At 37.2% G+C, this 25,269-nt stretch overlaps 1 protein-coding gene across 1 annotated transcript in view; it reads left to right on the top strand.

Moving 5' to 3' along the window:
* The window catches only part of LOC125232674 (neural cell adhesion molecule 2-like), a 347,116-nt gene that overhangs the window by 306,795 nt on the left and 15,052 nt on the right, over positions 1–25,269 (top strand). The window contains exons 15-16 of the mRNA XM_048138427.1: positions 1,096–1,244; positions 14,449–14,543. Coding sequence (XP_047994384.1) covers positions 1,096–1,244; positions 14,449–14,543 — 244 coding nt within the window. The remainder of the gene's footprint in view (positions 1–1,095; positions 1,245–14,448; positions 14,544–25,269) is intronic.

The following is a 25,269-nucleotide window of genomic DNA, read 5'->3' as shown; positions in this document are numbered from 1 at the left end:
TTAGGTTCATTGTCAGGAACCACCCTGTATATCACTTTTGGTGAAATACGCAAAAAATTCATTATTTTCATACATAATAAGTGGATTTATTAGTATATTTAAGTTAATGTCAAGTGATTGACGGCACATGTCAAAACAAATAACATTAGGAATTGGTAAAGGCTGTCACACACGTGTTCAGTAATTATCTTTATTTTTTTAATAACTCGATAACTGTAACGCCGTGGCTTGCGTGGGCAACGGTCGCGCGATGATCGCGCGACGGCGATGCGACGCATACGAAATCAAACCTTATCGATATGGAAGTATGAGACGCGAAAGCGACGGTCGCGCGACCGTCGCCCACGCAAGACACGGTGTAAGAGTTGAGACACCAGTTTCTTAGGTAAATTAATTATAATATCTGGGCAACCGAGCTTCGCTCGGTTCTGTTTCGTATCCTTGACATGTGTCGCCATCTAGTTCAAAAATGAATAGTACCTACATCGAGCGAAAGAATTCACAGCCTTAACAACACAACTACTCCACACGAGATGGCGCGCATTTCGCCACAAAAACTCAAATAGTGTATTTTCTATTCGTTTTAGCCTTGACCTGTGTCGCCATCTAGTGTTTGCAATAAATAGTACTTACATCGACCGAAAGAATTCTGTCTTAACAGTACAACTACTGCACACGAGATGGCGCGCGAAGAAAAACGCATGAAAACTCGAAAATTCGCGTTTTCCGGGACCTAAGGATAAGTTAGACCGATTTTTCACCCCCAAAAACCCCCACATAACAAATTTCTGCGAAATCGTTAGAGCGGTTTCCGAGATCGTCAGTGTAAATAAATAAATATATAAATAAATAAATAAATAAATAAATAAATATACAAGAATTGCTCGTTTAAAAGTATAAGATTTAACCTAAAGAACCTTCCCTTAATGTTAACGGAATTCAATAAAAACAGGGTGTACATGAAATATCGTTATCTGAGTACCGAAAACACAAGCCTTCTTGAGCTTACCGTAGGACTCAGTCAACCTGTGTAAGAATGTCCTATAATATTCATTTATTTATTATTTATTTATGAATGTGTGTTTTCTTTCTCAGAAGCACCCTCTACATGCAACGAAGCCTGGACTCCTTCTCCAAGCCTGACAGCTTAAACACATACACTGCGACGCCCAAGCTCGACTACTCAAGTCAATACGAGCTCAAGGATGAAGAAGCAGATCCTGACATCATCCCGTGTCACTATGGTGAGTGAGAGAGATAGACGTAGACGCTCAAGCTCGACTTCTCTAGAGAGAGATAGATACAACGTGGTCAATATGAATGAGAGAGGCAGAAGTTATGGGAAGTTATATGAAATCTTCTGCCATATACACCGTGTTTTTTTTGTTTTCCGTTAAATTCAACACAGGTTTATCATCTAGGAACCAGCCTGTATATGTATCACTTTTTGTTAAATTAAAAAAAAACTCAATCCTCTTTGCCGTAGAAGTAAAATGTGTAATCATATTGCATAGATTGCCATCTCTCGACACAGGCTTAAAACTTTTGAACTTCAGTTTGGCCCATATTCTTAGCTTGATAGGTGTTAAAATGTCACATATTTTTATTAGCGCCATCTAGGCCACCGTACCTTTTTGATTATGGGTTTGAGTACGTGTTTTTCTTAGACTTTTTCTGTCTATACGGAGATACATACGTCTTTGTTTCAACCTAACTAAACATATCTGTACATAGAATCATAAGTACAAATATTGTTCGTAGATAAGCTTTATCCGTGTAAATCCGCAATATCTTTCGTCTCGATACAAAATCGCTTTACTCGTAGGCTTTCTCATTTCCTGAGCGACAAAGATACGAGGAGTATCAACTTTCGGAAAAAAAATGACATGATTCATATCTTTTCCCCTCACTAGCTCGGAAACATGTGTTTTGTCCTTTAATACCAGCGGGTAAAAACGCATTTTATCAACTAGTGGGTAAAGTAATTTCACCTTGAATAAAGTCAAATTTTAAAACTGATAAAAGTAGGTAAATCTAGTAATAAAGATTATTTACCACCTGTGAAACTACTGGAAGCAGTGATAAACGCATTTTTTGCGTTGTAGTTTCCTCGCTATAGTGAGGGGAAAAGTTTTGTGTTACACTCGGGTGCAAATGTATTTTACTTCTCGTGTGTGTGTATTTTAATTCCACACTCGGCGTTAAAATACAAGTTTGCCCCCTTGTATAACAAATAACTATTCTCACGGCTTTTACCTATCAAGTCGGAAATAGGAATGATAGTTATTTGTTTTAAAGGGGGGCAAAGTTGTTGTTTAACCGCACGTGCCAATATTGATAAACGAACAAGCGAAAGATTTTAATATTGAACTGCGAGCGGCGCGAGCGGTTCAAAAAGTGGAATTTTGAGCGTTGCGAGGGCTTCAAGGCACGAAGGTTAAACAAACTTTGCCACCGAGTGAAGCACAAAATTGTTCACCACACCAACACGAAAAAAATACTGACATCAAATTAAATCTAATCCATCAATCTATTCAATGTTTATGATTCAAAATCATCATTTATAGTTAAATTCTACAAGCCAGCAAGCCTTCAAGTCAAAATCAAGCCAAGCTTCAAGTTCAAATTTGTATGAAATCACTTTGCATTCTTGTAAATAAAACGCAATTTTGCTATCTGTTTTTGAATAGCAAAGTACGCCTTGACCAGTCGGTGTGGTGAAAAATAATAATATTACTAGTTTTTTCCCGTGGTTTCGCTCCGCGTACTAATCTAATATTGTTTTCCCATACAAACTTTGAACCCCCATTTTACCCGTTTATGAGGTGAATTTTGGAAATTCCTTTCTTAGTGCTCCTCTAAACTTTATAAGGAACCTACGTGCCAAATTTAAAATCTCTAGGACCAGCGGTTTCGGCTGTGCGTTGATATGTCAGTCAGTTAGTTTCTTCTTTTATATATTTCGGCTGTGCGTTGACTTGATATGTCAGTCAGTCAGTCAGTCAGTCAGTTTCTTCGTTTATATATTTCGGCTGTGTGTTGATATGTCAAAGAAACTGACTGACTGACTGACTGACATAATTATCAACGCACAGCCGAAATATATAAAAGAAGAAACTGACTGACTGACATATCAGACAATACGCTTAATTTAAATATATGCAACACCGGGGGTACGTTAAAATGCAATATTTATGCGTATAAATAATTAAATATTCTTACGCGCACTTAAATGCATTTTAAAGAGTTAATTATGGTATACACTCCCCGAAGTGCAACCTGTAAAACACCGAGATTTGATTAAAGACAGACAACGGAACAGGTAAAAGTAAATAAAATCTTGTAAAATGTGATGAAAAGACTACCGTTATGACTTCTGTTCGCTTCTTTTTAAAGCGTCAGCTAATTGGAACAATTTCGCGGAACGGGTGAGCATGGAAAATAGAGAAAATCCACAGGACAAGGGGTTAGAACGTTTTCTAGAAATAAAATTTAAACCTAATTTTAACAACTGTGGACTTTTTGAGCACATTCTCTCGCTACACAAATAATTTCACATTTGGCATTAAGTTTAGTTTAAACCAAGAACATAATTATATTATGTAACTCTGTATAGACAGATAAAGTGTAAGAAAAAAACGTACCTCAAAACCATACAGAAAAACGTATGGTGGCCTAGATGGCGCTACACCTTTGGGGGACGCTCGGCTAGACGGCGCTAATATTAATATTTGTCATTTTAACATATATCAAGCTAAGAATATGGGCCAAAATGTCAAAACTGAGGTTCAAAAGTTTTAAGCCTGTGTCGAGAGATGACAGTCTTTGCTTTTGTTTGAAAGCTGAATTAGTCGGGAGTGTTCTTAGCCATGTTTCATAAAAATCAGTCCACTATGTCGCGGTCGGGGGTATTTCAAAATTTTAATTTCTTGATCGTTCTGAAGTACTTTTTTTTCATGGACTGTATCTGTCTACACGTTATATGTCTTTTCAAGTCTCGCTTTCACTTCGTTCCCATATTATGTTTAACATTTTCGCGTAACAAGGCACATGTCACTCAAATTGATAGACACGGTATGGTAGGATTGGTAAGAGGATTTCATTGGATCAACAGTGGCTTGTTTGTACGTAATTTAAGTGAAACGATAAGGAAACTTACTGAGTTTGTCAAGTTCATATGGATATATGGATAATCCAAGCAAATGAGATTTCGTAGGAAAATAAACTAAGCTTATTAAATGAAAATACCTATATTGAGATTAGCAAAACAAGCGAATGTTTAAAATTTTGTAGTAGCTGTAATACTTGTAAATACTAGCATGTGACGTCACTCAACTCGATTTCATATTAATTCCATATTAGCAGGGGCCAGGGGCGGCTCACTCCGCGTTTCTTTCATACATTCCGGCGGCCGCGAGTTCGCGGCCCATAAAGTTTGACGACCTTATCGCTGCGCAATAGAACTCAATGTCGTATGCAGCCCGTTGACAGGTTGTTGACAGTGAGCCTTCTGTACTTGTACTTTTATATATTCTGTGATATTAGCAATACTTACATAGAAAACATTCATGACTTAGGAACAAACTGTGATAGGCCTACACGATAGGCATGATAGGTCGCGCGTTAAGTACCTACCCGCTAGCGGTTGCCTCGCCTGCGTAGTCGCGCGGCACGTACCTACTATTTTTATGAGTTTTCGTTGTAACTTATTAGTATTAGTTAAATAGGCGTAGGTATGTGTCATTTTGAGGGCAAGTGAAGGATCTGTTACGTTACTAACTTATTGATAATCTGTGCCCATGACCGCCACTAACTAGAAAGTTTACATGAGGGACACAAAACCTCAAGAGGTTTAGAGGCTTAGATGCCAAGGCATGAGCCACTGAAAATACTGTCCATATTTTTCTTCTAATTATTTGATGCTTTATTTCGTGGACCACATAAAATATTTTATTTTAAGTATTGTCAGCAAGTAGTTATGACAGTTCTTAAAAAGAAGCTGATTTGACTAGGAGGTGGCTTCGTGCGAAGTGCATGAAGGGGGTAAGCAAAGCGATCGCAGTGCTTGCGGTGGTCAAAATCGACACTGATTGTGGTTGTCATCTATCAAAACTCATAAAATATAATACAATGTGTAATGTTTGATATGGGGCATCAATGTTGTTTCGTTGTTAATTGTAAAAATAATGGCATAAATTGTCGTTGCACGTTCTATGCGTTTGTTGTATAGAATTTATGATTAAAAATTTTCGACTAAATGATTATTATGAACAGTGATAGTAGTACTATTGATAATAATGAAACAAAATTATGATAAGTAAAATTATGAGAAATTGTCATTCGGAACACAAATCGGTATAAACAATAATTTTATAATAAATAATTTTATATGAGCCAATATGGACCCGTTTCTTAGAGCACACTGGAAATTGGATCAAAGAACTAAATGGATAGCTACGGTGAAAAGAAAACGTAAGTGACATGTCAAAACAAAACATTATAATAAATTATATTTAAGCTTTGTTTACATAATATTGTTCAATACGCTGTTAGTATTTTTCCTACTGTAAAAGATTATGCTTAAAGATTCAGGCCTAGCCTGGGAATAGGCCCGTGTCGGATATTTCTGCGGCCGCGGACATAACTAGGTACTTACGTTTAGATTTGTTTTATATGGCATTAACGGGACGGAGGTTTAGCGAATACCATATCACTAGCTCGAAGAACTTGTACCATTACTCCTATGTTCTTCAAGATTCCTTATATGCCCTGCCAGCACCAATTTATTGACTCTTTCTGTAGTCTGGGGTTGGAAGTTTATACCGTGAGTAATGCTTTGGAAACTGATTTTTGGTATTATATACATGTCTTTATAATCTATCTACCTAAATTACATTTGAAATAGTAGCTCTTGTTATTCGATTTATTTAAAATTAACGAAAAATCGTTAAAATATAATGTTTGTTTACATGTCATTTTTTGACATTTCCCACTTCAAATTCACATAGTAGGGGGCGTAATTGTCGTGCACGTAGCCAATACCTACGCAGTGAAATTTAATCGGTAATATGCTTATTATTTCAGCTTTCCTTATTTTAATTATTTTTAATGCGTAGCTAAAAGTGTGGGCGATTATTAAAGGATATAAATAAACTTTTTAATTAATCTGAATAATTATTTGCTTTCTATACCAGAATGAGTAATATTATAAGTGCAAATGAACTGTCTCCAAAATCTTTGTTTTTTTTCATGGAACTATAAAATAGTACATTTACGATACAAGTGCGGAAAAAAGGAAGTTCGTAAGTTACGAATTTCCTTTTCGTACGTGTATCGTACGACGTTTTTCAGTACAGATGGCCCTCCGAAGTTTCGACCTGACAAAAATGAACCACTTCGCGCTAGAGTGCGTAATAGAAGCGCCATGTAACTAAAAATAACTGTTAAGAGTATTTTAATTATTACTGTTATTACTAAGTTATGTTTTGAGACATGTAACTTTTAAATCTTGAATCCTTATTACCACGAGTTTGCCAAAATTTCTACTTTCTATAAATTCTTTCTCATATTTAAAAATATTTTAAGCGGGTTACTCACGTATTAAGTCGATATAGCGTTCGACATGTTTCGGTTCAATTTCGAGAACCTTTCTCACTATAAACGCTATATCGACTTAATACGTGAGTAACCCGCTTAAAATATTTTTAAATATGTATGAGTCTCACGGGAGTTTTATAGTTAAAATTCTTTCTCACTATAAAACCACTAAGAACAAGATGTATAGTCCAGTCCCCGCCACCGTCATATGAAGATGATGATTTATGTGCCTTGTCGTTTGAAAAATTCGTATGACATTTCAAACAAGACGTTAAGAGGACACGGTAGCGAAAATGCTAAAATGGAAGAGAGCCCCCCTTTCAACGTGGGAATTTTAGTTAAATATACAAGTATTATTAACTAAATTGTGGCGTAGGCGAGAGACTGGCAACCTGTCACTGCAATGTCACAGTTTCGTTTTCTTTCAACCCCTTATTTGCCAAGAGTGGCACTGAAGCTTTAGTAGTTTCATGTGTTCTGTCTACCCTTTTATGGGATACAGGCGTGATTGTATATATATATATTATTAACTAGATTTATCAAAAAAAAATTGTCCATTAAGAACAACTCAGACAAAAGATATTTCAAAAAAATCTTTAAAATCGAGGTTCCGCTCTCGACTCTTTCCTCCTTCAAAACTTCAATCAATCGGAACAAAATTTGAGAATCTGAATAACAATTAAATAATCTATGTCGGACCGTTTAGCTTTTTTGGTTAATTGTAACCAATCTTCAGTATCACACCTTTTTTTGCGCCACAATGAAAAAGGCCGTTTTTTGAAATTTTTGATTGGCTCTAGAGTCTTTAAAAAGCAGAATATCAAAAAAATCAAAACGGTCCGACTTAGATAAAAATAATAAGAATCTGTGTTGAAAAAATCATTGCTCTATCTTCAAAAACCAGGGAGGAAATAGTCGAGAGCGTTTGTATGGAGAATTGACCCCTACCGTATCGTCTTAATATGACAAGGTTTAGAAATCATCACTTATTTATGCCCGTGACTGTACTTAGAGGTCGTACTCATGAGTCCAAGTCTCACCCAAGGCAGAATTTTTCCACTTTTGCTTTTTTTCTAGCTATTGCAGCCGTTTCTGCTTATCAAAGAAGTTAAGTAAGTTTAACTAGTAGTTAATATTGATTATTGATTCTAATATCTTATACTTTTAATAAACGAGAAATTCTTGTATATTTATTTATTTATTTATTTATATATATATTTATTTACACTGACGATCTCGGAAACCGCTCTAACGATTTCGCAGAAATTTGTTATGTAGGGGTTTTTGGGGGTGAAAAATCGGTCTAACCTATCCTTAGGTCCCGGAAAACGCGAATTTTCGAGTTTTCATGCGTTTTTCTTCGCGCGCCATCTCGTGTGCAGTAGTTGTACTGTTAAGACAGAATTCTTTCGGTCGATGTAAGTACTATTTATTGCAAACACTAGATGGCGACACAGGTCAAGGCTAAAACGAATAGAAAATACACTATTTGAGTTTTTGTGGCGAAATGCGCGCCATCTCGTGTGGAGTAGTTGTGTTGTTAAGGCTGAGAATTCTTTCGCTCGATGTAGGTACTATTCATTTTTGAACTAGATGGCGACACATGTCAAGGATACGAAACAGAACCGAGCGAAGCTCGGTAGCCCAGATATTTAAACCCTAAATGACATCGTGGTATCGGTTAATTTAGTTCAAATTGAACTGGTTTTAGTACCTATGAGGTTACCTGCACTGAATTTGACCGCAAATTATCAAAGCAATTAACTTCCTACTGTGTTTGCTAATTACATTTCAGACAATAGACTCTAGCTGTTTTGTGTTTGACATAATTTTGTACCTACATAGGTGTGTTTGAAGCGCTGGTAGCCTAGCGGTAAGTGTGTGCGACTTTCGTTCTGGAGGTCGCGGGTTCGAACCCCGGCTCGCACCAATGAGTTTTTCGGGACTTATGTGCGAAATGTCATTTGATATTTGCCAGTCGCTTTTCGGTGAAGGAAAACATCGTGAGGAAACCGGACTCATTCCAATAAGGTCTAGTTACCCTTCGGGTTGGAAGGTCAGATGGCAGTCGCTTTCGTAAAACTAGTGCCTACGCCAAATCTTGGGATTAGTTGTCAAAGCGGACCTCAGGCTCCCATGAGCCGTGGGAAATGCAGGAATAACGCAAGAAGGATGATGATAGGTGTGTTTGAAAATAATTTTGAATCATAGGCCAATTTAGAAACCTGTAACAGTAAACGTTAAAGCAAAGACGTATGTCTTTTTTTGTGACCGTGTTTTTTTTTTGTTTTCCGTTAAATTCGACACGTAGCTAGGTTCATTATCAGGAACCACCCTGTATTGTATATCACTTTTAGTTAAATTCGTAAAAAAAATCATCATTTTCATACATAATAAATGAATTTATTAGTGTGAGAGACCCTTAAGAATCAGGCCGTTTTCACATTATCCGATCCAATATCGGATGTCGGAAGTAAGATTGAATACTTACACTGGTTTCTTAGAGAATCTTGTAGGTATTTTACCTTACAAACCTTCCTTTCAAGTCAACGTAAAATCAATAAAAACAGGTTTTATTTCAGGGGGCATTTCTGCGTTGCGAAACGCCACCGAAGGGTCGCAGAAAATATAGTCTGGCTCTGTCGCGCCAATGCGCAAGAGCAATAGAGATAGATAGCTACGAAAGAGATATTATAGTGGACCGATTTTCATGAAACATGGCTGAGAACACTGCCGACTTACTCGGCTTTCAAACAAAAAACTCAATCGAAATCGGTTCATCCGTTCGGGAGCTATGATGCCACAGACAGACACACACACAGACAGACAGACAGACAGACAGACAGACAGACGTGTCGTGACGTGACGTATAGTTTTGCGTCGGGGTTTCAAATCAGGGATCAAATTAATTATACTCTGGTTGGCCGAAACATATCCGCTTAGAAATCTTCACGAACAGAGTACAGTCAGCAACAAAGCTATGACAGCCAAAGTGCCAAAAATAATACAGAACTTTATTGCCTGGATAAAGGAGAGAGCTTGATTGCTGACTGTACCCGTGGAATCCAATATGGCGAGATTTTGTCCTATTTTTGCAGTCGCTATTCTTGTTTCGTGTCAAATTAAAATGATTGACGCGCCTCTATGCGCTGAATGTTTGATGTAATAAAAGGAGGCAAGAAAGTATCGATTTGATTAGCAACAGGGATATTATAGGGTAAACTCGCCTCATTCGGTGACACGCCTAATTCGGTGAAACAACCAAAAATTTTCGGAATAGTGCTTCAAAGCTTGTTTCGCCGAATAAGGGCCCATTTAGACGGTACGAGAACTCGCATACGAGTTTTATTACATTGCGGTATTTGATAGCTGTCCAAAATTGTATGTACCCTCAACAGGCCGCAATGTAACTAAAATCGCATGCGAGTTCGCACGCCGTCTAAATCAGGTCTTAGGCATGTCTCCGAATGAGGCGAGTTTACCCTAATATCGTCTACGGTTACCGCGATAGTTACTCATGAAATAAAACTATGGAAACGGATTATATCGCGTATAATGAATTTAAAATTCATCCCGACGTTTCGAACACTTTACAGCATTCGTGGTCAACGGGTGACTGAGGAAAAATTACAATGTGCAAAAGCTACCCACATACAAGAAATATTAATGAGCCATGACCATAAATAATATTTATACCTTACTAGCTTTTGCCCGCTGCTTCGCTCGCGTTAAAAAGAGACAAAATGTAGCCTATGTCACTTTCCATCCCTCCATCGTCGCTCCGTTTTGCTTGAAAAACGGACAAACAAACAGACACACACACTTTCCCATTTATAATATTAGTATGGATACGCGATATAATCCGTTTGGGATACCCCCATTTGCCAGAATTTCATTTGCCATAATTTTATTTGCCATCCTATTCAACAATCATAATATTGTTTCTCATAACATCTTATGCCATAATCATTGTTTACTATATTAATCTAGTGCCAGAAACTTTGTTTCCCATAAAGTCAGTTTCCATAATGTCATTTGTCAGAATCATCGAAATCCGTAATTACCACATTCCATACCATCATTTGTCATACAAATTAGCGTCCAGAAAAGTCAATTTCCATAATGTGCTTTGGCAGAATCGAAAACTACTATAATAGGTACTAGAAGGACTAGAGAATGAAACTGCTATCAGAAAGTAGGTTAGGTTAGGTTAGAACTGTGACCCCTGGAAAATGAAACTGCTATCAGAAAGTAGGTTAGGTTAGGTTAGAACTGTGAACCTCTGGAAAAGGAAACTGCTTGAAAAGTAGGTTAGGTTAGGTTAGAACTGTGACCCCCGGAAAATGAAAATACTATCAGACAGTAGGTTAGGTTAGGTTAGAACTGCGACCCCCTGGAAAATGAAACTGCTATCAGAAAGTAGGTTAGGTTAGAACTGTGACCCCCTGGAGAATGAAACTGCTGGAAAAGTAGGTTAGGTTAGGTTAGAACTGTGACCCCCGGAAAATGAAAATACTATCAGACAGTAGGTTAGGTTAGGTTAGAACTGCGACCCCCTGGAAAATGAAACTGCTATCAGAAAGTAGGTTAGGTTAGAACTGTGACCCCCTGGAGAATGAAACTGCTATCAGAAAGTAGGTTAGGTTAGGTAATAATATGGGCAACAATTAATATGGCAATAATTGCTTATGGCGTTTGAATATTCTATGAAACCATATTATTGCACTTAATAATATGGCTAACAAATAGTATGGCATTGTATGATTATGGAAGGTAATATTCGGATAAACAACGAGTATGTCATATGATTTTTATGGTAAACAAATCATTCGGGCAAATGAAATTCAGGCAAGTTAGATTCGGGCAAATGAATATTATGTTAAATGACTGTCGGGCAAACAATAGACAACCAATCCGTTTTCATAGTTTTATTTCATAATGAAATACATTTTATCAAATGGTGAGGAAAATAGGGAATTTTCTAATGATTCGGTTCTATTTATAAGACAGGAGAGAAAAGGACCTCGGGGAAAAAGGAAACCAAGCGCGGATCCAGCTTCGTGCCCAGGGGGGGGTCACGTGGTAAAGGCCCAGGCCTCAGGGGGGGGTCACGTGGTCTATTTGTATGGCCAACCTAGGCTCCAGGGTCCCCCTGGATCCGCGTATGAAGGAAACTGCGTAGTAATGCAAAGCGGAGTTGCTATTAAACAGAAAAAAATATTTACCTACTTTAGCTAGAAAATAGAAAACCTTAGATGAGCAGTTCCCGTCAACTTTTTACATACATAGCCACGTCAGCAAATTTTAATTGATCCTATTTTGTCACCAACATTTAGTAATATAAGTCGACTTTCGTAAGACATATACAGGATAATTGTTATAATTAAGAAAATATAGATACTAGAGAACCTTAATGACGAACTAAAACTTACTAAAATCTCAATTCATCAAAAAAATCTTGGTAAACAATATAGGAATAATAAAAACAAATTTAACTTTTTCCTTAATTTTTGTACAAACTTTTCGAGAACTGCTGAGATTAATTACATCGATAGTATGAGCAAAGTGAAGTCACCATATTCAAGAATAATTTCGATAATTTAAAAATATCGGGGGTAATAATATTGCAGCGAGTATTTAAATGAGTACCTATTTATTAAAAAAAAAAAACAATTTTAATGTAAAACTGGGCTGCCAGTCTCGACTGGGTCGGAAAAAGAAAATAATTAGAACGAATCGTGTTTGACCCGTGAGTGACAAGCTGGTTTTAATCCTCCGCCACACATGAGCATTTTGAGAGCGTGGCTTTTGTCACGCGGACCGTCCGCACGACACAACAATCACGGTAAAGCCTGACCAGAAATATATGACTGAACGCCATGTTGCGGAATTTTATTAGAACTATTTTCTTCATACTGAAGTGAACTGTGACCCCATACATCAGAATAACAGCGCCCTCCTGACAATAGTCAATATAATCCTAAGGTAATTTCGACGGAACGCCACTACATACCGAGATTGGTAAGAGAAGGCATGGAGATTCACAAATATAAAAATTTCAATCGTAAATAATATTGCAGCGAGTATTTAAATGAGTACCTATTTATTAAAAAAAAAAAACAATTTTAATGTAAAACTGGGCTGCCAGTCTCGACTGGGTCGGAAAAAGAAAATAATTAGAACGAATCGTGTTTGACCCGTGAGTGACAAGCTGGTTTTAATCCTCCGCCACACATGAGCATTTTGAGAGCGTGGCTTTTGTCACGCGGACCGTCCGCACGACACAACAATCACGGTAAAGCCTGACCAGAAATATATGACTGAACGCCATGTTGCGGAATTTTATTAGAACTATTTTCTTCATACTGAAGTGAACTGTGACCCCATACATCAGAATAACAGCGCCCTCCTGACAATAGTCAATATAATCCTAAGGTAATTTCGACGGAACGCCACTACATACCGAGATTGGTAAGAGAAGGCATGGAGATTCACAAATATAAAAATTTCAATCGTGAAGATGGCTTCAAACTATCAAATGTATGGAATCCAGTGATTTGTTTGTGTAAAAAAAAACCGGCCAAGAGCGTGTCGGGCCACGCTCAGTGTAGGGTTCCGTAGTTTTCCGTATTTTTGTCAAAAACTACTGAACCTATCAAGTTCAAAATAATTTTTCTAGAAAGTCTTTATAAAGTCCTACTTTTGTGATTTTTTTCATATTCTTTAAACATATGGTTCAAAAGTTAGAGGGGGGGACGCACTTTTTTTTCATTTAGGAGCGATTATTTCCGAAAATATTAATATTATCAAAAAACGATCTTAGTAAACCCTTATTCATTTTTAAATACCTATCCAACAATATATCACACGTTGGGGTTGGAATGAAAAAAAATATCAGCCCCCACTTTACATGTAGAGTAGGGTACCCCCTCTACATGTAAAGTGGGGGCTGATATTTTTTTTCATTTTTTATTTTTGCACTTTGTTGGCGTGATTGATATACATATTGGTACCAAATTTCAGCTTTCTAGTGCTAACGGTTACTGAGATTATCCGCGGACGGACGGACGGACGGACGGACGGACAGGCAGACATGGCGAAACTATAAGGGTTCCTAGTTGACTACGGAACCCTAAAAAACCGGTGAAGTCGGAATTGAACAAACGTAGGTACACTGTGAGTGTAGTGTGTTTGGACAGACCATTGAGTGTGAACGCGACCAGTGGTAACGCTGACAGTGAACGCAGCCGACATGCGCGAAGGAGGGTAGATCGCGCGCTGTCTACGCAACTTTGACATCCACCCGCCTTCGTCAGTTTTCCGTGATCATGTTGCATGCAACTGCGTCGAAATATCGGTAGCTCGACAAAGATAAAATAAATAAACACAAAATTAAAATTTTGAAAAAACCCCTGACCGCGACATAGTGGACCGATTTTCATGGAACATGTCTAAGAACACTCCCGACTAACTCAGCTTTCAAACAAAAAAAAACTAAATCGAAATTGGTTCATCCGTTCGGGAGCTACGATGCCACAGACAAACACACACACCGACAGACAGACAAACAGACAGACAGACAGACAGACATACAGACAGACAGACAGACAGACGGACAGACAGACAGACAGACACGTCAAACTTATAACACCCCGTCGTTTTTGCGTCGGGGGTTAAAAAACTAAAAAGTAATCACCGTCTATATCCCGATCACTATATTATGTCTAATAGTCATTTATTTCTGGCCAGGCTTTATTCGGTTTTTCAACTTGCGATATTGTTTTGGATATTTTGTTTGTGTCGGAGGTCAGTGTTAAAAGTTCAGCCTTAAAATGTTCTCTATTTCCACAGATAAGAAATGCAGCGACTACTGTAAGCAACCGCTGCCTCAGTCGGAAAGTGACCCTCTGCGGCTGTACTGTGATCAACCTTTACCTCATAGTATGGTAAGTTAAACTATACCTGCCTAAAAAGTTAACTATTAACCTCCCAAGACAAAGGCTTCAGTTTTGCACTGTTTAATTTGGAACAATAACTAATTCAAGGTACAGCTATTATAATGTGTCCCTTAATTTCAAACCTGGTAAATCTATAAAATAAAATATATAATATTGATTTTGGCTAATTGTTACCAATTTTGAATCCCATACCGTTTTTGAGCCATAATCAATAAAGCCGTTTTTGGAAATTTTTTGATGGGCTCTATCGTCGTTAAAAATAAGAATATAAAAAAATCTAAATGGTCCGACACACAGATAAAAATAATAATAATCTGTGTTGAACATTTTTTTGCTCTATCTTCAAAAACCAGGGAGGAAATAGTCGAGAGCGTTTGTATGGAGAATTAACCACTCTTGTATCTTCTTAATCCTACTCATCAACATAATTTTACACTGAGAGAAATTTTCATTGTGAATTTAACAAGTTCGACTTGTTGCGGTTAATCCGTTTGAATCAGCCAAACGTATATTTAACACGTTCACTGCGGAGCCGGATTTTGTGAACTCGCTCTCAGTGCGTTACAACCCATGAGAGTCCCGTATTGAGCTTTCTCTCTGTGCGGTACAAGTCAATTACAGCTTGTAAGGAGGGTTTCATATTTTACCTAAAATACCTTTACCAGATACACATTTATTCAATTTTATTGAAACAATGTTTAGTCTAATAACTAATCTACACAATACTGTCTTCGCCGAAGTTGATGACTGTTCGTTTAGATTTTATAGTCGAATTAATTAACAGGTAAAAATTGACTTGTACCGCACAGCCAGAACGGGCACAGGTAAAAATGTCGATGATTTAGTAGTGATGAGGAAAATAAACGAACTAATATATCGATCCAATTCTTACTTTCTTTACCTTTAATGTAACCAGATTTTTATATACAACCAAAACTTTTAACTTTGCTCTTAACATTATTTAAAAAAAGATTTAGTAAATATTTTGCATCAAGCAATTTAAACTTCTTACAATATATTTTTACGTAATAATATTTAGCAAAATTGTAAGCGTTTTGCGTATAAAAGCGTTATATTTTAGTTAACGAATTTCATTTAAAACAATCAAAACACATTTCTTCACCACAAAATAACGTGTGGATTGGTAATATGGTAACAACACTAATGCATTTTGCACTTTGCTCCAGTGCTATACAAGGTCGTGCGTAACAGGTCATTATAGGCCCTGTTCCGCACTCAATAACAAAAGTTTAAGACTGGTGCGAACAGGACATATGTGACCTGTTTATTAATTTATATGCTGTCAAATAGAGTGTAAAATGACAAATATAAACGTATACTTGACTATATAAAAATAATAAAATATCACAATGATATGGGCTTCGCACTAGGGTAAAGTTGCGCATTTCTGTCGCCGCACCAGGGGGAAGTCCAGAACAGGGTCAGTATGACCTGTTTCGCAGTGAACGTGTTAAAACAATATACATGTGTCAGGTTGTTTTTATAAAATCGACTTGTTGATTCAAATATATTGCCGATTCAAATGACAAGTAGCTTGTTGTTTGAACCAAAGAGCACGTAGGCGCTATTTTAACCAAAAAACTTGTTGAACGAACCAGTTTTCATACTGGTTGTATTTTTTCTCAGTGTAAACTCCGGTGAGCCAGTTGAAATAAATTTCATGGGAAATGTGTTTTAAATCAGAAAATGGCACCAGGTACCCATTAGGTAAATAAGGTAACATGTGAAACTAATTCCGACTAAAAACGTGGGTGACATACCGTTAATACATTTAATTAGTCAGCTTAAATCTCGTATTAGGGTTTTCAAACTGGCGATTTTAAATCCGACCTGGCTTGGTCGGATACGTTGAACCAGACCCGGTTTTGTGATATGGGATTTAATTTAATTTAATTTGTCAACTTAAATCTCGTATTAGGGATTGCAAACTGGCGATTCTCAATCCGACCAGGCTTGGCCGGATCCGTCCAAACCAGACCCGGTTTTGTGATATGAAATATTTTTGAATTTTTCTCACACGCAAAGCTACAGGTCTTTGTGCTGTTGAGATATAATAAGGTGAATGACAGGTCCGTCCGTCCGTCTGTCCGTCTGTCTGTGTCTCTGTCTGTCTGTCTAGATAGACAGAGACACAGACGTGTGTGTGTGTGTCTGTCTGTGGCATCGTAGCTCCCGAACGGATGAACCGATTTAGATTTAATTTGTTTTCGTCTGAAAGCTGAGTTAGTCGGGAGTGTTCTTGTTAGCCATGTTTCATAAAATCGGTCTACTATGTCGCAGTCGGGGGTTTTTCAAAATTTTAATTTAACATCAATATAGCTCATTGAAAGTGCCAGATCCGACCGGATTACCGTATCCGTATTGCATCCCTATCTCGTATGCAGTTGCATTTTCCCGTGCTTGCAGCGGCGCTAGCCACTAAACTCATTGCCCTTATTTCGTTACCTGTAACAGACTGTTTCGAAATGTATTTGGCCTTAATGTTGGTCCGATGTTGGATTTGCTGAATTTTCACTTAAAATGTGTCGAACCATTATTTTTAAAATCGGGACTTAATCGCGTATAACTACATATTAAACTGACCTCCAACGTTTCAAGGACGGCGTTGTCCCCGTGGTCTCGGAGAAGACTGGCTTGAAATGACATCAACACCTTCTGTATGTCGACAGAGTAACATCCCTAGTGCGCAAACAGTTCAAGTTGATAATCAAAACCAAGTGCGGGTAGTTCGAAAAACTCGCGCGGCTGTCAGAAGGTGTTGATGTCATTTCAAGCCAGTCTTCTCCGAGACCACGGGGACAACGCCGTCCTTGAAACGTTGGAGGTCAGTTTAATATGTAGTTATACGCGATTAAGTCCCGATTTTAAAAATAATGATGTGTAATAATCGTGAAAGTTTAAATCAGTGAAATGTGTCGAATTTTCGAAAATGAGGCAAGTAATCACCTCTTTCAATGGCTTTTATAGAGAATATACACGTGTTTTTAACCCCCGACGCAAAAACGACGGGGTGTTATAAGTTTGACGTATCTATCTGTCTGTCTGTCTGTTTGTCTGTCTGTGTGTGTGTCTGTCTGTGGCATCGTAGCTCCCGAACGGATGAACCGATTTAGATTTCGTTTTTTTGTCTGAAAGCTGATTTAGTCGGGAGTGTTCTTAGCCATGTTTCATGAAAATCGGTCTACTATGTCGCGGTCGGGGGTTTTTTCAAAATTTTAATTTCGTGGTTATGTTATAATTTATAAGCCATCAACTACTCAATGTTAATAGTCTAATGTTTAATTATAAACATATATTATAGATTTTGCGTCAAAAACACAATCGACTTCTCCAGTATCACACCCCGGATACTGACGAAATATATGAAAGAAGCATACAGTCTTAGCTCGTTTTTTTTTTATACTACGTCGGTGGCAAACAAGCATACGGCCCGCCTGATGTAAAGCGGTCACCGTAACCTATGGACGCATGCAACTCAAATAGTGTCACATGCGCGTTGCCACCCCATTAGAAACTTGTACACTCCCTTTTGCTGTGTTAAGTACACAGCAAAAAGGAGTGTACAAGTTCTAAGGAGGGTTCGGGTTGCCGACGGACGACGGACAATAGACGGAACAAGTTAGTTCCATAAGTCCTCCCGTCATCAGCACACCGCACCCTCGTTGAGCTCCGGCAGCCTTACTCACCGGCAGGAACACAACACTATGAGTAGGGTAAACGCACAGAACTAAATCAAGATAGAAGGAAAAAGTGTATCTACTTCGCGTGCGGAAAAGTTAAATAGCGAGCAACATTGTTCGCCGCGCAAGTCAGTCTGCTCCCGACCGCTGCCCGCGAGTGACATACAGTGAAAAATACAAAATGGGTCGGTATTCGATAATTAACTGTTCAAACACCACCAATAAAAGCAAGGGTGTTAAACAAAGTGTTTCCTATCATCGGTAAGTACCATTTGTCCTAAAATATTTTTTATTAAATAAAAAACACGATTTTCCTATTTTTATCATCAAAACATTAGCTGACGTACGGCCGTCAAACTAGTTTTCCATTGCGGCTTTAATTTGACGAGTCCGACTTGGCGTGCGTTTAAAACAAGCGATATAAAAATAGGCTATTCAAACTGTCGAGACAAAGTGAAGGTAGATTTGTTATTTTGTCCGTCGAACTCACGCCGAACTTAAGAATAGTGGTGCACCACGGAACTATATCGTCATGTATGCTGCGATTTCTTTATTCGATTTAAATCGATTTTGCGAAGCAGTGGAAATTATAATTATGTTTTTATATTGTTATGAAACTATACATATAAAGTACGAGTGAAAAGTAAATTTAACTTTAAAATAGGTTACAGTTACGGTATTAACGTTGAATTTGTGGTCGGCAGAAAAACAAATACAAACATAATACGCTCTACATTTATTATGAATAAAAATAAATCTAAAAATGTGTTAATTAATTAACCATAATTATATTTATATATTACTACAAGTTGTAACAAATAACATGAGGATAATGAAGTGAGTACATGGTCGATTTTCTTAAAAATATTACGAAATATTAACTAGTATTAATACCTACCTACTAAAATCTTTGTTCCTGGCCTTAGGCAAATTATATACCTACTAGTGAATTGTTTGTCTCAGGTATATACTTACTTCATTTCACAACGAAGATGAACATCCGATATTTTTAACTTCGGCGGGCATCCCGCACGCAACCTCCACAATCGATCGAATGGGTTACGCGGCGACAACGTTCCCATCACTAAAGTACACTCGTGACGTCATAGGCTCGACACAAAACGTTACACGCTCGGTTTCGCTGTTAATCGCCGAGCATTTTCCTTCTATCTTGATTTAGTTCTGTGGGTAAACGCGAACCATGCTTGTATGAGTGAGATATGACAGGTCGACTGTTAGCGTTTTGGACAGGCGGTAACTGTGACGTAACCGAGAGGGGGTGGGCGGCACTTTCAGCGGGGAGCGGGAGTGGCTATACTGGTCGATAGTACTCTTTATTACGATACCCACGTGAGGAAACGAGTGGTGCAAATATATAATTGCTAATAAGGTAATTAACATATCGATAACGATATCATACCTAGGTAGGTACAGTCAACCAATTTGAATCCTAGGCCACTCTAGAACCCTGTCTCATTTAAACAGTGTTCTATTTACCATAAGAAGTCACGTTAAGAGGGCTTTCGTGTTAAAAATAGTGAAATCGCAACCGAGCGCTCGATCATACCGTGTGTGGTATCAAATTAAAGGGCTTTGCGAGTAGTTTATAAATATATATCACATTATAGGACTTTTTCTACTTAGTCTAACAAAATATGAGAAAATGTCCAAAAGTGGTAATAATTGTACCGGTGAAGGCTCGTTTTCAAAAAATTGGCAAAAATCAATAATAGCAATTTATAATCACTAAGGCATAACAGCAATTTAAGTAAACGTTGCAGATTAATTTAGTACAAAACTTACTTCGATGTGATGTAGATTTTCAAAGAAATTGTCACTTAATTTTAGGTAATTTCTGAAAAAATTGAATTCGCCTTAGGCTAGTTTACTCTTTTTCAAAAACTTAAAATAAAAATCTAGTCTGAAATGATTGTGGTACAGGATATACGAATTATAAATTTACCCGTTTTAATATTCAAAATTGTCCAAATTTTACAAATAAGATCGACTGATTCAGCTCTATACGTGCGTTTTTCTAAACGTGCATTAGAGAAAAATTCATAATTAATTTAGTGAGTTAGTTTTCAAAAATCCAGTCTTATAAAAATCAAGATAATAAGGTGCTCTAACTGGAACTTGAATTAAATAAATCTATTGGATAACGGAAAGTGTAGTATTTCACCGACTAAAACTATCAATTTTACATTCTTTTGACGTTTTTTTTGAAAGCAGCCTTAACGTTTATTGTGCAAAGGTTCTACAGTGGCCTATGATTCAAATTGGTTGACTATACTTATGCTCAATTCAGAGTGCTATTATAGAGACCTGAAATGCCATCATCGAAGTACATTAACAGACTATGAGTTCACGAAATCACAAGCTACTATCGCTGCTATAAAATCATATAATAAAGATACCTGATATCTCCTTTGACAATCCAGTGTCCATAGCCGAACTCACAAACGTTCACGAAACGCTCACGATCATATCTCTTTCGTATATTCTATCGCTCTTGCGTATTGGCGCGACAGAGCCAGACTACATTTCTGCGGATTCGGTGGCGTTTTGCGTCGCAGAAATGCCATTCGGCTCCGGGGCCAGGCATTGTGATTATACGATTCGCAGTATCTACAGGGTAATTCTAATTAACAATATAATTAGGACATAGCCTAGTCGATGTGACAGTCTTCGACGCTACGATCGAAACTCAACTGGCTCCGTCGCGTCATCGACGATAGGCGCTGTGCTGTGCCCTACCACACAAAGCGGAATATCGTTCGCTATGCCCTACCTCCTACAAATGACATGTGGCTTAATGTCAAAGTTTATTTATTTTATTTATTTATTAAACTTTATTGCACAGTAAAAATATATAGTTACAAAAGGCGAACATAATGCTACATGGCAAAGTTCCACGAATATTTTTCAAAAAATCCATATTGATTATCGCCCAGCCCCACTAGTATGAGTTGCATAAATTATGACACTTCGCCCATTCACTACATAGTTTCGCGCGATGGAGAATAGCTCCCGTTTTGCCGCGACGTTGAGAAATGGAGGCGTCCTGACGCATGACAGTGAAAGGGGGGTTTATAATGGAGCTGGGTACGAGCCCAATGGCAGAAACGCTCACGAAACGAAACGCTCGTTGAAATCTATCTGTATCGCTCTTGCGTGTTGGCGCGACAGAGCCAGACTATCTTTCGCGGCGTTTCGTTTTCGTTTCGCGACGCAGGAATGCCATTCGGCTACGGCACCTGTGATAGTTCTAAGTTATCTGGGCTATGTATTTAAAAAAAAATCTATATCCATGTCATGAGTCTATAATATGCTTACGATCGAAAAACAAAATACAATAACGCCTTCACAACTAGGAAAAAAACCAAATTATTTTATTATTATTTTTTATTTGTAGGTACCGCGGCGGGCGGGTGGTCTAGTGGTAATGACGTTAGCCGCGTAAGCTGAAGACCCGGGTTTGATTCCCGGGTCGGCCACCAGTGCTGTGGGCCTTGTCGTTTTTTTCTTTCGTGTATATCTATTTCAATTTACAACAACGCCTGATAAACATTAATAGTAACAACTTAAGTTGAGCAAAATGCTCACATACATTAACAGGAGATGTGGTCAGCGTAAAAGTGATATTAATATCCTCTTTAGGGAATATTTCCAGGGCGTAACTATCTTTTGTTATTCCCTGAGATTCAAAATTATCTAGCTTTGGACTAAAACGGCTCAGTACAATACAATAGGCACTTAGTTATTACTTACACAGGTCTGGTTATGCTGGCATTTCCTTAGGCTTGATAGCGAGGCGCTAAATTTGAATATATTTGCATAAGAAAGGCTTTCTTCACGGGTTTACGCGGTTGTGAATGAAACAACACTTTAAATTGGACAGGTGTTTCCAAATGTTGCTTTGTTTTGCATTTTTGAATGACGGAAATGAAAATATGCCGCGACAAATTATGCGTAACTATTCTAATCCATAACAGTTATGCGAAAAGTTAATTATGTCAATATATATTATGCGAAAAAGAATTCTGAACTGTAAAATTACGCCAAAACAAGCGGAACCCTGGCAAGATTCCCTCTATAAAGGTTTATTGTCCGAGACTTCGCATAATCGGTTTTCAATGAATGTTATTTTGGCAAAAAACTAATTTGTCATGATCTAAAATAATACGAATATTACTTTGTCCGAAAATAAGTTTACGCCGATTGTGTTTATGAATAAAATTGGTGAGCATAATTATTGTACTTCTCATATTTCTTAAACTCAGAAAACCCACACTTACTAAATGCCGTCAAAAGAGCCGGTTAGGTTAGGTTAGAACTGCAACCTTAACAAATACATAATTTTGTCAAGAATGTCGGTTGGGTTAGGTTAGAACTGCAACATCAATATAGTAGTATTAACTATAGTAAAAATTCTGCATGGTAAATTTCGAATAAACAATATTATGAACTTATAATTTATGCATAAAAACCATTCGGCTAATAACCTTTATGCACGAAATATATTCGGACAAACGAAAACAAATATACCATAATATAGCATACCTAAACAAATTATGCGTAACTATACTAATCCGTAACAAATTATGCGGAAGGTTAATTATGCCAATATAGATTATGCCAAAAATAATTTTGGACTGTAAAATTATGCCAAAACAAGCGGACCCCGGGTGGCAATGTTACCGTCGTTCGTAGATGATCGAAACATCAGAAGGACTTTATAAGTATAGGCTACTTGACCCTTTTTAGGGTTCCGTAGTCAACTAGGAACCCTTATAGTTTCGCCATGTCTGTCTGTCCGTCCGTCCGTCCGTCCGTCCGTCCGTCCGTCCGTCCGTCCGTCCGTCCGCGGATAATCTCAGTAACCGTTAGCACTAGAAAGCTGAAATTTGGTACCAATATGTATATCAATCACGCCAACAAAGTGCAAAAATAAAAAATGAAAAAAAAAAATGTTTTATTAGGGTACCCCCTACATGTAAAGTGGGGGCTGATATTTTTTTTCATTCTAACCCCAACGTGTGATACATTGTTGGATAGGTATTAAAATATGAATAAGGGTTTTCTAAGATCGTTTTTTGCTAATATTAATATTTTCGGAAATAATCGCTCCTAAAGGAAAAAAAAGTGCGTCCCCCCCCTCTAACTTTTGAACCATATATTTAAAAAATATGAAAAAAATCACAAAAGTAGAACTTTATAAAGACTTTCTAGGAAAATTGTTTTGAATTTGATGGGTTTAGTAGTTTTTGAGAAAAATACGAAAAACTACGGAACCCTACACTGAGCGTGGCCCGACACGCTCTTGGCCGGTTTTAAAGTCTATCTTATATAATTAATTACTGTCTAATTAACCGAAAAAAAAACTCTACAATTTTTTATTACGACTTGAAAACCGCAAAAACATTTATAAAGTACACTTTCACTTAATCAGGCAAAAACAACATTAATGTTAATCTATAGGTTGTCTGTGCATAACGTAAATCGAATTGAAGACAAAATTTTCTGACATTTAAGTATGAGGCATAAAGTTCATCATGTCAGTGATTAACTCGACATGTAGTTAAGTTAGGTTCTATGACGTCACTACATGTCTGACAGCGTTTTCGGTGGCCGAAGTTAAAAAAAATATTACACACATTTTTAATGACAAGATTAAACGAACTTACCTGAAGTGAAGTTCAATCTTGATTATATGAAGTATTTTGTCCTGGATATAATAACATTGTAGTTATCCCGCGCCAGCGCTACAAACCTCGCGAATCGTTTATAGATGCCAAAAAGAAAAGAATTGACACGAACTGTCACCCTGACGTTTCATATAGTTTAGAGTAATCACGCACTAAATGGGAAGTGACCATGGACTCATGGTTACTCGAGGAGGGTGGGACTATCCCCTATCCAGGACAAAATACTTCATATAATCAAGATTGAACTTCACTTCAGGTAAGTTCGTTTAATCTTGTCATTATATTTGTATTTTGTCCTGGATATAATAACATTGTAGATGTTTAGAGGTAATGAAATAATTTACAAAACAATTTATCTTAGAAATCCACTCAAAAAGCCCTACAATCTTGTATTCCTGACAGGCATTATGGTTGTATATAATATATATACATATATCATGGATCAAATTGTATCGAAAGTAAACTAAAAAGCAATAGCATTACTTGCTATGTGAAATATTTCAGGTAGAATTGACTCGAGGAAAACAGTCTGCAGGGTCTATCCTGCTATTGTAATAGGTCCTTACTAGGAGCAACCTGTGTGTACAACCCATCTACTGAGTTAAATATCTTAACCTGTATAACAAATATTGATATCTAATATAATATATTGGTAAATTCCAGTTATCTGAAGCATCCCATGCGTTACCAAACCTTTTATTCACTGTTAAGCAGTGTCTTCATGACTTTTACCTTAGGTGTTTAATGTGAGACATGATAATTATAATTTGTAAAATGAAAAGACATAATAGAGATAAATTAATACCTAATCATTTAGTATTAAATAGTCTATAAAACATACATAAAAAGAAAACACGGGCATTGTGTGCTTGTTACCCTTGTCAATTATTTAATATGTTCGACATAAATGATATATATGAAGTCATAGTTATACCTTGTGTATTTATATTCCATACAAACATAGCCTCTGGGTATCACCCATTGACCTAAGAATATGAAAGGTTTTATTATTACTCTTTACATATAAACTTCAGAGGATATCACTGTCCTCAATAAACTTATTTTACCCTACCTACCTACCTATACCTACTAGCCATATATATATGAATAAATAAATAAATATTATAGGACATATAATAATAATTCGAGACTATAAGTTTCAAAGTCTTGATTTAATTGTCAATAAGTAGACTGACCTTGTATCTGCTGTATGCAGGTACTAATCGTTGATTGTATATAATATTAATATTCTAAGATGGGAGCAAAAATATTTTCCCAGTCCTGGTGCATCCTGAGGCATGTTTG

Source organism: Leguminivora glycinivorella, chromosome 13 (assembly GCF_023078275.1).
Source record: "Leguminivora glycinivorella isolate SPB_JAAS2020 chromosome 13, LegGlyc_1.1, whole genome shotgun sequence".
NCBI classification, from domain to species: domain Eukaryota; kingdom Metazoa; phylum Arthropoda; class Insecta; order Lepidoptera; family Tortricidae; genus Leguminivora; species Leguminivora glycinivorella.
The sequence above is the reverse complement of the archived record's forward strand: the minus strand, read 5'-3'. Positions and strand labels throughout refer to the sequence as shown.